The sequence below is a fragment of the Phoenix dactylifera genome, chromosome 2 (genome assembly GCF_009389715.1).
Source record: "Phoenix dactylifera cultivar Barhee BC4 chromosome 2, palm_55x_up_171113_PBpolish2nd_filt_p, whole genome shotgun sequence".
Taxonomy (NCBI): domain Eukaryota; kingdom Viridiplantae; phylum Streptophyta; class Magnoliopsida; order Arecales; family Arecaceae; genus Phoenix; species Phoenix dactylifera.
Genome location: NC_052393.1, coordinates 10,900,075 through 10,914,397, shown reverse-complemented (window position 1 = coordinate 10,914,397; position 14,323 = coordinate 10,900,075). Strand labels below are relative to the sequence as shown.

Genomic DNA, 14,323 nt, shown 5'->3' with positions numbered 1-14,323 from the left:
TGAAATAAGATCCCTGCCGTTCCGACCATCGTACCTACGATGGTCCCAATCCCATGCATTCCAACAAATAATCTTCTTTCCTCTCCTTTCTTTTTTTTATATATTTTTTTTCTTTCTCTCTACCTACTTTTCTTTCTTCTCCCTTTTTTTTTATCTTTTTCTTATCCATTCATTTATTTCTTTTTTTTCTTCTTTTTCTTCCCTCCTTTCTTCTTTCATTCCAATAGGAAGGCGTCACCTATTGAAAAAACGACCCTCCGAAAGAACCATAACATCACGAATCCCGCAGCAAATCTCTGAAACCACCGAGAATCCAAGCATTCTGTCTTACATAAGTTCAATTATATTGGATACTTTTTCTGTATCTTCTTAAAGAGGTCCACACTTCTGCAGGAAACATTTTCTCACAACACACATTCAAATTTACTTAGTCCACGATTTGAAAAATTAACAAAACCAAGAAACAGAGGGATCAATAAACAACTAGCCACAATTGCAGAAACTAAATTTAGTAAAAAGTAAAATCCTCTCTTGACAAAATATTAAGTCCACGAGACAAACAAAAACCTCAAATTAACAAGTATCAGTCCAAGAGGTATCCAATGATACATGGGCAGCTTATGTTAAACACACTACGGTTGAACAAACATCGTTCATCTCATTTGGACTATTCCAGCGCCAACAAGCTTCTGTATCTTGTGCATCACCTGAGGATTCTTAAGATGTTCCTGGGCAGCCCTAGGGTTCTCCTGGAAGTCGATCAATACCTGCCCACATTTAATTCAAATCATTATGCATCAAGTTACTGCCAGGCAAATTGAGGCTTATGTGACAACCTTAAGCACAACCATGACATCATCTTAATAATACATTTCATTAATAAAAACATTTTTCCTCTAAAAAAAGTTCAAAAGTTCATTTCTTTTTAAAAATTTCAGCACAACCAGGTACCTGACGCATAATGGGATCAGACAAGATATTCTGTATTTCTGGATCCTGCATAGCCTTTGCCTGCAAGACAAACATAGTTAATATACTACTCCAGCAAATGACTACAGCAAATAAACACAGAACATAGAGAATAACTGACCTGTCTCTCTTTCAAATCCTCTGCGCTTATCTCGCCCCTATTAGTCTTATTAATCTGTTCTATGCACCTGTAAGGGGCCAAGTACACAAAATTTGTAACACCAAGTAGCTGGATAACTCCAGCTTTATAAAAGCCTGATGTAATATCACAGGTTTATTACCTCCTCACACCATCCATCAGTTCCTGATTGTTTGGGTCATGTTTTAAGCCCTCCTGGTATGTTTCTAATGCCTTGTCATGTTCTTTCATTAAGAACTGAAGTGCACCTTTCCTTGTGTATCCTTTGGAAAATGATGGATCCAGCTCAATGCACTTCTCTGCATCTTTCAGACCCTCAGGCATAGCACCCAACTTAGTGTAGCAAGCAGCTCTGTTGCTGTATACCTGTACATCACATTTTTCTTGAATGCTTAAAAAAATGGGCCAACAAATGGTTCCTAAACATCAACCGCCTTCTAACTTGTACAACATCAGCTATAAGAGATCATGGGCGTTACCCTTGGATCCTTTGGATTCCTTCTTAAAGCTTCAGTGTAGTGTTTCACTGCTTCTGGGTATTTTTGTTGCTTGAAAAGCTCGTTGCCTGCACATCAGTATGAAATCAAATAAGTTCATAAAGAGACACGTAAGTAGTAGAAAGAACAAATAAAAAAAGGAAAATGAAAATTGCCACTTTTCATATCTAACAAACAAAAATTCCATGCTCGACAGGCAATAAATTGACTACGTTCAGAGAATAACAGAAGTAGAAACAAGTGGCAATAAATGAGGGGTAAAAGGCAGATGATCAGTTTTTAATAAACAACAGATTTGCCATGTGTCAAAAGGTCAGCAAAGGCAGGTAATAGGCCAAAGGCAATCAGGCTTGACATCATCAGATAGGAGGAGGAATTATCCGTGTATGATATTTTAGAACTGTGCTTGGCCAAAGTGAAAGTAGATATAGCCAAAGAACAAAACTATTGATTTTTTTGCAAAACAAACAAGAGATGGACACAAGAGAAAGCATGTATCAGTAAATATATCAGTTAATCTCTTTTCCTCTCCCTCCCTTCCTCTCCAGCTCTGTTTTTGTCCATATAGCCAGAAATGGCACAGCATGGTCCCATACTGTAATGCAGGGCAACCAGAATGGTTGCGGTACCAGTACAAACAACCTTGGAGCAAACAATTATTATTTTAGAAGGCCATAAGCAGCAAACAGGCAGAGAACAGGTCACCTAGCACCTATGCACCAAGTAGCATCGAAAGTCAACATGATCCAAAAGTATATTATAAAAAATAATAAATATATGGAGAAAAATTGAAAGTTAATTATAATCCAGCACATGACATATAATATATCAAATAAGATGTAGCATGCCAATAGAGGGTTATCAACTTCGCAACACTCAATAGTAATTTATAAATCTATCTCACGCTTCATACTCAAGCATAATCGAAAACGTTATGCGGGCACTTAGGTGGATAAACTCCATAACCAAAGCAACCGTCTCATAAAACAGTAAGTGATGTTTCATTTGAAAAAAATAAATAAATAATTGAGCATACAATTTTATAAAATGATCATCACAAAAGAATTAATTCCTAGTATAGAGGTAACATGAGAGTTTGAAATTACCAAAAATTGAGAATAAAGACAACATACCAAACATAGTAGCCAAGCTATAGAAAAACGTGCCTAAGACTAGCCTAAAGAAAGAAAAAACAAAAACAACGAAAATAGCGATCATACATTAACAACAAAGCATCACAAATGATGGAGGGGGCACAATCTGACCCTTGAGCACTAAACATTATTCTTCGAAAGGTAAAAAGAAAAACTCATAAATCATCACAAAATTAATATGCCATCATAAACGAACACCTTTTAATTAGCAAGATATGCCAATTATAAAAAAAGTTGAAAACACAGGAACTGATCGAAAACATATTATTTTTGGCATAGAGCTAAGTAGGTGAAAAACAAAAACAACCCATAACTGAGTAAAGCTTATATTAAAAGAATGCATGAATTACAATATTGACATACTGCTAGTACACCACAAAAATTACCCAAGAAAAAACACACAGCACAGATAGATGCTGTTAACGTGCATTATTATTTAAAAAGATAAGCACAGAAAAAAATGAAAGCAGAATGAGAACGACAATAAAAATAACACAAAAATTGAGAGTTGAAACATACCCTTCTCACGTTCTTCATCAGCTATTTTAGGATCAAAGTACTCTTGCTGCTCTAGTTCTTTCTTTGCCCTCTCAGCTTCATTAAGCTTTTTCAACGTGTCAGGATTACGATGTTCAGTTAGAGCTTTCTGGAAGGTCTCAATAGCAGGTTCATAGTCCTTTGAGCATTTAGCAAGCTTCCCTAGTGCAGTTCCTTTCCTAGTCAATGCCTTTGCTATCATTTTAAAGTCAGAATGAAGCTCTCTGCCCCTCTCAACAGCTTTATCACAATCCTTTATACAATCTTCATACTACACACAAATGAATAAAATTTGTCAGGAAATATAATGAAACAGCCCGAATTCCTACCAATATGATAATGGAAAAAGCACAATAGTATCAAAGTAATGTTAGAAAAACCATGTAGCTTGTTTCTAATGCTAATCAGTGGTTGAGAAAAAGCACAATAGTATCAAAGTAATGTTAATGAGCTGCACAATAGTATCAAAGTAATGTTAATCTCAACAGCTCAACGCTACTATGGGCAATGCAGTGCAACATTAAGCAAAATAAAGCATCATAAGTCACCTAGATTCTACAATAAGTGAATATCACTTTCCAGTAATTGCTGACAATTACCAAGATAGCCCTAGGCATTCTAAAAGATGCAAATTGCATGATAGGAACTAGATCATCAGGCAGAGAGTTCATCTATTCACGTCATCAACAACAACAACAATATATTGAGGTAAAACTTCAACTGATAGTTAGAGATAAATTTGGAATCATCCTCATTCAAGGAATTACTTTATTAAGTATATCCTGATCAACATAACAAGGAAGCCCTGACTTTAAAAAGGATCTTGTAGTCTTTCATTACAAGATTAGAGCTCTATATATCACAAATAGGATAAGAAGAAGAATAAAAGTTGACGAGTCTCTGACCATCCTCCTGGAGATTAATCGAGATCTTCCACTTGGACAAATCATGTTTATCACATGGGAATGCATACCAAGAGCACTTCTATGACAGGACCATTTTTCTATTTCTCCTACGCATGACATCGGATGAGCAAGTTCACTTTCATAAAAACACCTCTTAATATTCAATACATAAACAATGACTATGACTAAGAAGGAAATTGTAGGGAAGCTTATAAATATAAATCATAATATATTTATCAAATTGCAGCTATTCATCAAGTTCCTCTCTCGAATAAACCATGAGAATACTAATTCAGACAACCATATGATGGGCCACAGCCATCCATCAAATGCTCAATCATTTTAAATAAGTCGCATGCATCACATGTGCCCAAAACTAGTGCTGTATTGTATCAATTGTCAGGAATGATTTTATGGGTGCTGACATAAACCATAGATGGTATTCACATGCGTAGAAAAAATGTAAATGAGGGAGATTTGGAAGAATATAAAAATATATTCTTTTTTGGTAACACAGTAGAAAGCAAATCAAGATTTTTCAATCTGAGATTTGAATATGAAACTAACAAGGATATAATCAAGAATACACGTTTGTAAGAACAACAAAATTTGCAAGAGATGCTAAGATCGAAGTGTGAACATCTGAGTAACATTCAAGGTGCAATGCGTCATCGCAAAAGAGCCAAAAAAAAATTTAAATTAAAGATACATACCTTGACTACAAGGTCTCCATATACCTTAAATTGCACTACTTTCAGCAACCTTTGCTTAATTTGCTCGAAATGGGAAATTTTAAACTGTTGAAGGATTATTCAGTTTCATCCTAAAGCCATCCATTGCTTTCGATTAGCTGATACATTTAAACCATATTACCAGAGTTCATGCTTAACCTTCACAAGATAAGTTCTTTAAACTGGACTTTCTCACTCCATTTCATAGATTCCAGACAACTTGTGTTTCTTCATAATTAAAATCAGATTACTAACCATTAGCAAATACTTCTTAAAATATGCCCTAAACAGGATTATTACACATCAAATTCATTGCAGCATTCATAATTTCTTTCTACATTTTGAGTTCATCTAGATGCCCATCATATATTAACAGGCCTCATCGATGTAATTATCACTACAAGCAGCCACCATTATCCACTTATAATCTTGAATTCTTGATAATAGAAAAGCTAATGACTTACCTGCGTCATTATATTCTATCAGTTAATAGAAAATTCCTAGAACTGAACACAGATAATTGGTAGCTACATTTGTAGTAGCAAAACTAAAGAACAAATTTTGTCCATTCAAATTAACATTATTAACCATCTGATAATATTGTTAAAAAACAGATTTAGTCTTCAAGTCAAACTCTCCGTATGAATTAATCTTCTGCATGAAATTACTAATTTAAGAATGTAGACCTTTTACTTTTTGGCATAGCCATAAAACAAGCAATTTATATCCTATAGCATAAGCAAGGGAAATAAGAACTTCAACCCACTCAGCTTATGTACGGGCAAAGCCATTACCTTTCCCATCTCCAGGTAAACTGCAGCCCTGTTGGTGAGGAACGATATGTCCCCATCATCAAGCTCTATCGCTCGAGTGTAATGCTGGATTGCCGTCTCGAAGTCCTTCTTTTTGTACGCCATATTACCCGCCTCCTTCTCCTTCTGTGCCTCCGCTTTCCTTTCCCTTTCTTCCTTCTCCTCCTCCGATACTTCCATCGGCTCAGGCTTCGGCTCTGGTTCCGGTGCCCTCTTTGCAGGCTCCTGCTGGGGCTTCACTGGCTCTGGTTCCGGGAAGTCCCTCTCCATCTCATCAGTAGGCGCCCTCATCTTCACATTGAGAAGGACACCGAGCACCTGCATCATCCTCTGGTCCGAGAGGTACAGGTTGATGTTGTTAGGGTTTTTCTGCACGTCTTGGATCATCTTGACGAAATCCGACTGCTGGAGGTACCCCCTGGTGGTCGGATCCGCGGTGAGCTTGGCCCACAGATCCGGCCCCTGGAAAATCTTGCCAAAGGGCGAGGCCCCCGGCAGCCGGGCGCGGCGGCGGGCGTCGGCGAGGCCGGACTTGAGGGCCTCATTGGAGGGATCGAGCTCGAGGCCCTTCTCGTAGGCGGAGACAGCCTCGTCGGCGCTGCCGAGGCCCAGGTGGGCGGCGCCGAGGCGGCTGTAGCCCTTGGACCAATCGGGCTTGAGCTCGACTGTCTTGAGGGCGTCGGTGAGGGCCTCGGCGTAGCGTTCGAGGGACGCGTAGGCAGCGGAGCGGTTGGAGTAGAGGACGTGGTTGGTGGGGGCGAGCTCGATCGCCTCCGAGAAGTGGCGGATTGCCTCCTCGAAGCGGCCGGCGGAGAAGGCCGCGTTGCCCCTGCCTTTCGCCTCGTCGGCCATGGGAGCAAGCAGGAGAGAAGAAGAAGCTGCGATCGAATATATCGAAAGTGAAAGATAGCGAGACTAAGCGAGCGTGGAAGAGTGGGAGGAGAGGTTGGAATCAGGAAGCAGAGAGTTGAGCGGCGGAGAGGGGAGGGGGGCGGGGGTCAGAGGGGAGCAGGTGCCCTTTAAGAGGTTGCAGAGAGTTCTAGGCGTTCCCTTCAGCGTGGTTCTGGAAAGTTCGGGAGTCATACGAGGCAGACGGATCTCGGTCGACGGACCGGGGATATATATCGCGCACGTGCGGGCGCACATCTGATTCGGGTACGAAGTCCAAGCCAGGCGGACGGCCCGGCCCAGAGAATTGCTGGACATCTTGGTTCCTTCACAAGATGGATATGTGCTTAAGCTTAAAAACAATGAATACTTTCCGATCCTTAAAATGGTTATGTATTTAAGCTTTAAAAAATTAGATACTTATGGATCGGTTCTGTCAGATCCACCTATGTATTTTAGTTTCTATTAAAATATTATATATTTATAGAAAAACTAATAGTATTGGTGATTGTCATCACATATCTATAAAAAAACTAATAGTGGACAATTATACTGAAACTACATGGCATAATTCTTTAACAAATGTTCCTGCATAATTTTTAAATATTTTATTTTCAATTTTTTATGAATGTATCTATACTCATGTTAATTAATTCATCCAGCATACCTCAAAAACAAATTGTGAATATTTGATACACTAGGTATTGAACTTGCATTAATTTTATTATAACTCTATTACAAACCCACAAGGGGCTCGTTTGGTTCGCGGGAAGCACTTTCCCTCCTAAGAAAGAAGATTCCTAGGAATGGAATGCCTGGAAATGTATTTTTGGCATGTTTGGTTAAACATGGGAAAGTGATAGATTTTCGGAGTGCTTATGTTTGGTTGACCATTCACTTTCCTGAAAAAGTTATGCATAATTCCTATTATACCCTTAATAAAAATTAGGTCTTTAATGTCTCTTTAATGCTGAAGGGATTTTTTGGAAAAAAAATAAAAATAGAGTGATTTCCGCCTCATGGAAAAGTAACTTTCCCATGTTTCTCATGGGAAAGATTTTTTCATAAAATGTGGGAATCATATTCTAATGGGAATACAACTTTCTCATTTCTCTCCTTTGAAAATTCCAACCAAACAAGAGGCATCTTATTACTTTTCCGTTGACCACTCTTTTCCCTTTCTTTTCCCGCGAACTTGACGAGCCCTAGATATCTATAGTCCTACTTACAGAGCTTTATCAGACGCCAGCTTTTAAGTAACACAACACGTGGATACAGTCTGCCTAGTCGCAACAGGTGCATATCACCGTGCACTTGCACGATTGCATACAATCCTCTCTCTCTCTCTTCTCGGTTCTGCACCTTAACTAGTTCGAAATATTCATGCTCTTAGACCTAGATCTACCGTGATGGTGAGGATCTTAATTCAGACGATGAGGATTTCAATTTCTTACTACCGATAACTTCTATAGAGTCTGGAAACTGAAAACCAACCCGCATATTATCTTATTTTTGTGGAAAGTGATATGGCTTAGATTGCCATGTAAAATGGAACCTCTGCCCAAGGGAATGTTAAATCTAATGGATATGGTTTTTGTGATATGTGCAGCGATATTGAAGATGTTGATCACATCCTTATCAACTGTTCGGCAGCTAAGGACGCTTGGACGAAGTCGGGCTTCACGTTCTCCCCTGATTTGATTTTGTAGCTTTCTCCGATATCATCACTGTTGGATAAGCACGACTTTTTTATTCTCATCAGTGGTTGCTTATGCTGATTGGACTTCAGGGTGTTATGGGAATCAAAGCGTATTTTGAGAGGAAGAATATTAAACCCGAGGATGTTGCGGACCGCTCAATTTAAATGGCTATTGAGTTTAATGAAGCTCTTTACCCTGGGCGTTGGCAGCTCTACGCGCCCCCTTCATTTTGAACCGATTTTGGTTAACTAAAGATCTCATAATCTTACTAAAATGATTTTAGATATCACATAATAACTTGTATCAGCTAATAATATATATATATATATTTTGGTTAGCATGCTCTTGTATCAGCTTATATTATTTTTTTTGTATACAGTTCATACACTAATATATACAACTCTTAAAATGTATGACAAAACAAAGAAATAAAAATTTTTTTCTCTCTCTCTCTTTCTTTTTTTTTTCTTTTGCAAATATTCAACATACTACCAGATCCACCAATCATCTAATCTGCTACTGTTATCTTTCTTTTTAGAACTCTTAAGATGTATATATAACTCTTGAGGCGAACAAATAAATAAAATTCTCTCTCTCTCTCTCTCTCTCTCTCTCTCTCTCTCTCTCTCTCTCTCTCTCTCGTGTTTTCCTTCAGCAAATATTTCAGCTGATAAATTGTGATGGCTCATTTTTAGATGACCAAGTAGGTGCAGGTTTTTTGATTAGAGCTCACGATGGAAAGTTGCTGATGGTTGGAGCTAAATCCTTTAAAACCCATTATATTTCATATGCATGCAGAATGCTAAGGAGGGTCTTCTTGTTTCGGTTAATTCACTGCATTGCAAGTGTTGGGGGGAATAAGATTTTTTCCCAAGTGACATAAATGCCCCTAAGAAGTCGTACAACTTTCGACCCCGGACGGCCGAAGTCGGCGTCCGACTTCGGAACACCCGACCTCGAGACCTCCGACCTAAGAAAAACCCCGATGTTCGAGGTCTACTCTTGTCAGCCACCTACTACGGCCGTGCGCCTCAGAGGTCTGGCCGAGGACCATACCCCGACGCCCCTCTGGCATTTATTGCGCATGGTCGCCGTAACCCTCCGGCTTACTCCACAATAAATGCGGATCTCCGGCTTACTCCACAATAAATGCGGATCTCCGGCTTACTCCACAATAAATGCGGATCTCCGGCTTACTCCACAATAAATGCGGATCTCCGGCTTACTCCACCATAAATGCGCATGCCTCCTGTCATCTACGGACTCTCAGCTCTCCACGGCAAATCAACCCAGCAGAGTCTAGTCAACTATGATAAGTCTCCGATCTCGGCCATAACTCCGACACCAATGCAATAATTCGCATGATAGCGTGCTAGTTCGGGCTGTACGACGCCCTCACCGCCGACATCAGAGCAATGATTCGCCTGACCATGCGCCGACCTGAACAACACGCCGAGCCGTACTACGGCCTCGCCCTGTTACATCGCAGGTAAACCGACCCCCGCCTATAAAAGGGGGGCCTTGGCCCCACGGGAGGAGGATGGGTACACTCTACAGACACCGTTTATCTCCTTTCTACACTGTTTGCCCCCTCCCTGACTTGAGCGTCGGAGGGCCGGCGCCGGAAAACCCGGCCACCGGCTCGTGTGCAGGCACCCGGACGGAGGACGCCGCCAGCTGACGGATCGTCGCCTCGCCGTGTGGACCCGCCGTCCCATCTCTCCGACCGCCCCAGACGGAGGACGCCGCTCGCCGACGGACCGCCGCCCCGCCGTGAGAACTCGCCGCTCCCTTTCCTCGACCGAAGATTGCCCTCGGGTCCAATTTCCAGCAACAGTTGGCGCTAGAGGAAGGGACTGAGTAGCAGTCATGAAGTTGAGAAGTAAGGGAGCCTCTAACGCCTCCCGGCGTCCCCCGCAAAGTCCTGGACACTCTGTCCAGAATTCTCCAACTCCGGCGGACCCGGTTCCTCAGGTCCAGCCGGAACAGTTTGACGCCTTGGTACAACAAGTCCAGGCCCTGGCCACCGCCGTTCAGGGTCTGCGGCGCGAGGAAGCCTTACCTACGCTCCCCCCACGGGCTCAGGCCCCGCCGGAGTGTCTCCCCAACGGCCCGGTTTTCCCAAGCCAAAACTTGCATGGCTCTTCTAGAGCCAACAACGGAGAACGAGCTTCTCCCCGGAGGGAGTTACCGGGAGAAGGTTTTGATCGGAGACCCCAACTTTCTGAGGCAGAGTCAGCCCCAGATCACCGTGAGCCGGCGCAAACCACAGCGACAATCCCACGGGTGGGGGAGCTCGACCGGAAAGTTGAGCATCTGGAGCGTCAGATTGCGGCGCTCCACAGCAAGAAGGCAAGACAAGAGGGAGACTTTGAGTTCACCACCAAGTCCCCCTTCTTCCGCCAGATCGAGGATGGGCCGGTTCCCGCGAGGTTCAAAATGCCTCAGGTGGAACCCTACAACGGGACGACCGACCCCCTCGACCACCTGGAGAGCTATCGGGCCCTCATGGCCCTACAAGGGTCCTCGGAGGCCATACTCTGCAAGGCCTTCCCAGCGACCCTCCGAGGGACCGCTCGGCTTTGGTTTTCTGGACTGAAGCCGAATACGGTGTCCTCTTTTGAGCAGCTCGGCAGGCAGTTCGCCACCAACTTCGCTGCCAGCCGGCGCCAGCGACGGACGTCAGACTCCCTCTTCGACATCAAACAGAAAGAGGGGGAGCCCCTCAAGGAGTACCTGGACCGCTTCACCGCCGCCACATGGGAGGTTCGCGAGCTAGACCAGTCGATGGCTATGTCGGCTCTGAAGACTGGGGTTCGCTCGTACCGATTCCTCTTCTCCATCGAGAAGAGCTTCCCGGCCGACTTCACTGAAATGTTGGCCCGAGCCCGGAAGTATGCCAAGGCCGAGGAGGCAGTTGCATCCAGGCGGGGGGCAATTGAGCCCGCCTCCAAGAAGCAGAAGAAACGCCGCGAGGAGCGCGGCCGACAAAGGAGCCGATCCCCCCGCCGAGAGAAGAACCTCCCCAGACTGAGAAGCCCGCCCCAACAGCAAAGGCGATCTCAGCAAAGGACCTCTCCTCGGCCGAGGTCCCCACCACGGCCTCGGACGTACCCGAGAAAGTACGAGAACTACACACCCGTCAACGCTCCCCGGGCCGAGATCCTGATGGAAATCGAGGGTCGGGACTTCTTCCGACCACCGCCTCCTATGCGAGACACGGGATTCCTCCGGAATCCCAGGAAGTATTGCCGCTTCCACCGAGATCGTGGGCACGACACGGAGGACTGCTACCAACTCCGGGATGAGATAGAAGCGCTCATCCGACGGGGAGTACTCAACCGGTTCGTGAGGAACCGACCTGAGGAAAGGAGGCCGGCGGAGAATGTCGCACCAACCGAAAATCCGGGCGACAACAGGCCCATCGCCGGCACCATCAACATGATCGGGCGGGCCTCGGCAGGAACGGCCGCCCAGGGAGCACCCCCGAAGCGCCCACGTACTGGTGAAGCCATCTCGTTCTCGGACGAGGACTTAGAAGGGGTCGAAACCCCCCATGATGATGCTGTGGTCATCTCTATGATTGTAAATAGGTTTGATGTAAAGCGTGTCCTAGTTGACAATGGAAGCTCAGCCAACATTTTGTATTATCATGCCTACCAGAAAATGGGATTGACAGAAGGGCATCTCCGGAGAGTCAATGCCCCGTTGGTTGGGTTTACCGGAGATGCAGTCCCGGTTGAAGGTGAGGCTAGCTTCCTTGTCACAGTCGGCCTCGCCCCCCGGGAGAGCACTGTGAGGATGGACCTCCTGGTGGTCCGTCTGCCCTCGGTCTACAACGCCATCCTTGGGCGCCCAGGGCTAAATGCCCTTCGAGCCGTGGTTTCAACTCACCATTTGCTCATGCGGTTCCCCACCGACCAAGGAGTAGGCGAGGTCCGCGGAGACCAGCTGATCGCCAAGCAATGCTACATGGCGGCCCACACAGTAAAGCAACCAGCCGAGGCGCCGGACCACCCGATGGGACCTTCGCTGCCCATAGAAATCCTCGATGCGAGGGACACCCTCTGGAAGAAGCAAGTAGAGCCCGGTGAGCTCCTTATTCAAATCCCACTACAAGAAAATTTTCCCGAGCTAACTGTGCAGGTCGGCTCCGGCCTCGGCGCCCGCGAGAGGGATTGCCTTGTCAGCTTCCTGCGGGACAACGCTGACGTCTTCGCCTGGTCGCCTGCGGACGTGCCGGGAATTGACCCTGGAGTCATGGTCCACCGACTCTAGGTAAGGCCGACCAGCAGGCCTGTAAAGCAGAAGAAAAGAGGCTCTGCTCCGGAACGACAACGGGCGGCAGCTGAAGAGGTGGACAAGCTCCTCGGAGCCGGTTTCATCCGGGAGGTCTCCTACCCGGACTGGCTCGCCAACATAGTCCTCGTAAAGAAGGCCAACGGAAAATGGCGTATGTGCGTGGACTACACCGACTTGAACAAGGCCTGCCCAAAAGACAGCTTCCCCCTTCCGAGCATCGACCAGCTCGTCGACTCCACTTCAGGACACCAACTACTAACTTTTATGGACGCCTTTTCAGGATACAATCAAATCCGAATGGCGCCGGAAGACGAGGAGAAGACGGCCTTCATCACCGACAAGGGCACCTACTGCTACAAGGTGATGCCCTTCGGCCTGAAAAACGCTGGGGCCACCTATCAGAGACTGGTCAGCCAAATTTTTAAAGACCAGATCGGCCGGAACATGGAAGTCTATGTGGACGACATGTTGGTAAAGAGCCGGGCGGCGGAACACCACATAGCCGATCTCAACGAGACATTCGCCAAGCTCAGAAGATATCAAATGAAACTCAACCCGGCGAAGTGCGCGTTCGGGGTCACCTCGGGCAAGTTCCTGGGTTTCATAGTGACCCAGCGCGGAATTGAAGCCAACCCGGAGAAAATCCGGGCACTGCAAGAGATGTCGCCTCCAAAGACTGTCAAGGAGGTGCAACGGCTCGCGGGGCGGGTTGCCGCCCTGGAAAGGTTCGTCTCTCGGTCAGCCGAGCGATGCCTCCCCTTCTTCAAGAGCCTTAAACGGTCGAAAGACTTCCGGTGGACAGAAGAATGCCAGCAGGCCTTTGAAGAGCTTCGGAGCCTTCTGGCCTCTCCCCCGCTGCTCACCAAGCCCCAGAAAGGCGAGGTCCTTTACTTATATCTGGCCGTCTCCCCAGCTGCAGTAAGCTCAGTCCTCGTCCGGGAAGAGGACAAGCTCCAAAAGCCGGTCTATTACACCAGCCGGGTTCTCAGGGATCCTGAGACCCGATATTCTAAACTTGAGAAGACCATCTTCGCTCTCATCATCTCGGCTCGGAGACTCAGGCCTTACTTCCGAGCCCACACGATAGCCATATTGACCGACCAGCCTATGAAGCAAATATTGCAGAGGTCGGATCGTGCGGGGAGGATCGCCAAATGGGCGGTCGAGCTCGGAAAATTCGACCTCGAATATCGGCCCAGGCCGGCTATCAAAGCTCAGATACTCGCCGACTTCATCGTGGAATGCACCCTTCCGGACGACCCCGAGAGGCCACCCGAATCCGTAGAGGAGGCCCCGAGGCAGCCATGGGTCCTGCACTCGGACGGGTCTTCGACCTCGGGGGGTAGCGGGGCCAGACTCATCCTCACCAGTCCAGACGGAGTGGTGGCAGAGCAAGCTTTGCGCCTCGAATTTCCGGCCTCGAACAATGAGGCCGAGTATGAGGCTCTCATCGCCGGGCTTAAGCTGGCGAAAGAACTAAAAGTGGAAGACCTGACGGCCTTCAGCGACTCCCAGCTGGTAGTGAACCAGATCCAAGGAGACTTCGAAGCTAAAGAGCCATCCATGCAAAAGTATCTCCAAAAGGTGCGGAAACTCATATCTACCCTGAATTCCTTCAATATTCAGTACATTCCCAGAGCGGAGAACCTCAGGGCAGACCAGCTATCCAAATTGGCAACCTCCCGCATG

At 45.6% G+C, this 14,323-nt stretch overlaps 1 protein-coding gene across 1 annotated transcript; it reads right to left on the bottom strand.

Moving 5' to 3' along the window:
• Positions 1-476: 476 nt before the first annotated feature.
• LOC103708511 (hsp70-Hsp90 organizing protein-like) lies at positions 477-6,777 on the bottom strand. Its single transcript, XM_008793471.4, has 7 exons — positions 5,727-6,777; positions 3,279-3,567; positions 1,588-1,673; positions 1,251-1,474; positions 1,091-1,157; positions 952-1,011; positions 477-767 (listed from the first exon to the last, which is right to left on the bottom strand). Exons 1-7 carry the CDS (start codon positions 6,594-6,596, stop codon positions 654-656), a joined length of 1,710 nt encoding a protein of 569 aa, XP_008791693.2. The 5' UTR covers positions 6,597-6,777; the 3' UTR covers positions 477-653.
• Between the last annotated feature and the right edge of the window lie 7,546 nt (positions 6,778-14,323).

Coding starts and splice junctions, on each gene's coding strand:
- LOC103708511 (XM_008793471.4), bottom strand. CDS start 6,596: ATGGCCGACGAGGCGAAAGGCAGGGGCAACGCGGCCTTCTCCGCCGGC. Junction 3,568..5,726: donor TTTACCTGGAGATGGGAAAG/GTAATGGCTTTG, acceptor ATTTGTGTGTAG/TATGAAGATTGTATAAAGGA. Junction 1,475..1,587: donor GGAATCCAAAGGATCCAAGG/GTAACGCCCATG, acceptor TGTGATGTACAG/GTATACAGCAACAGAGCTGC.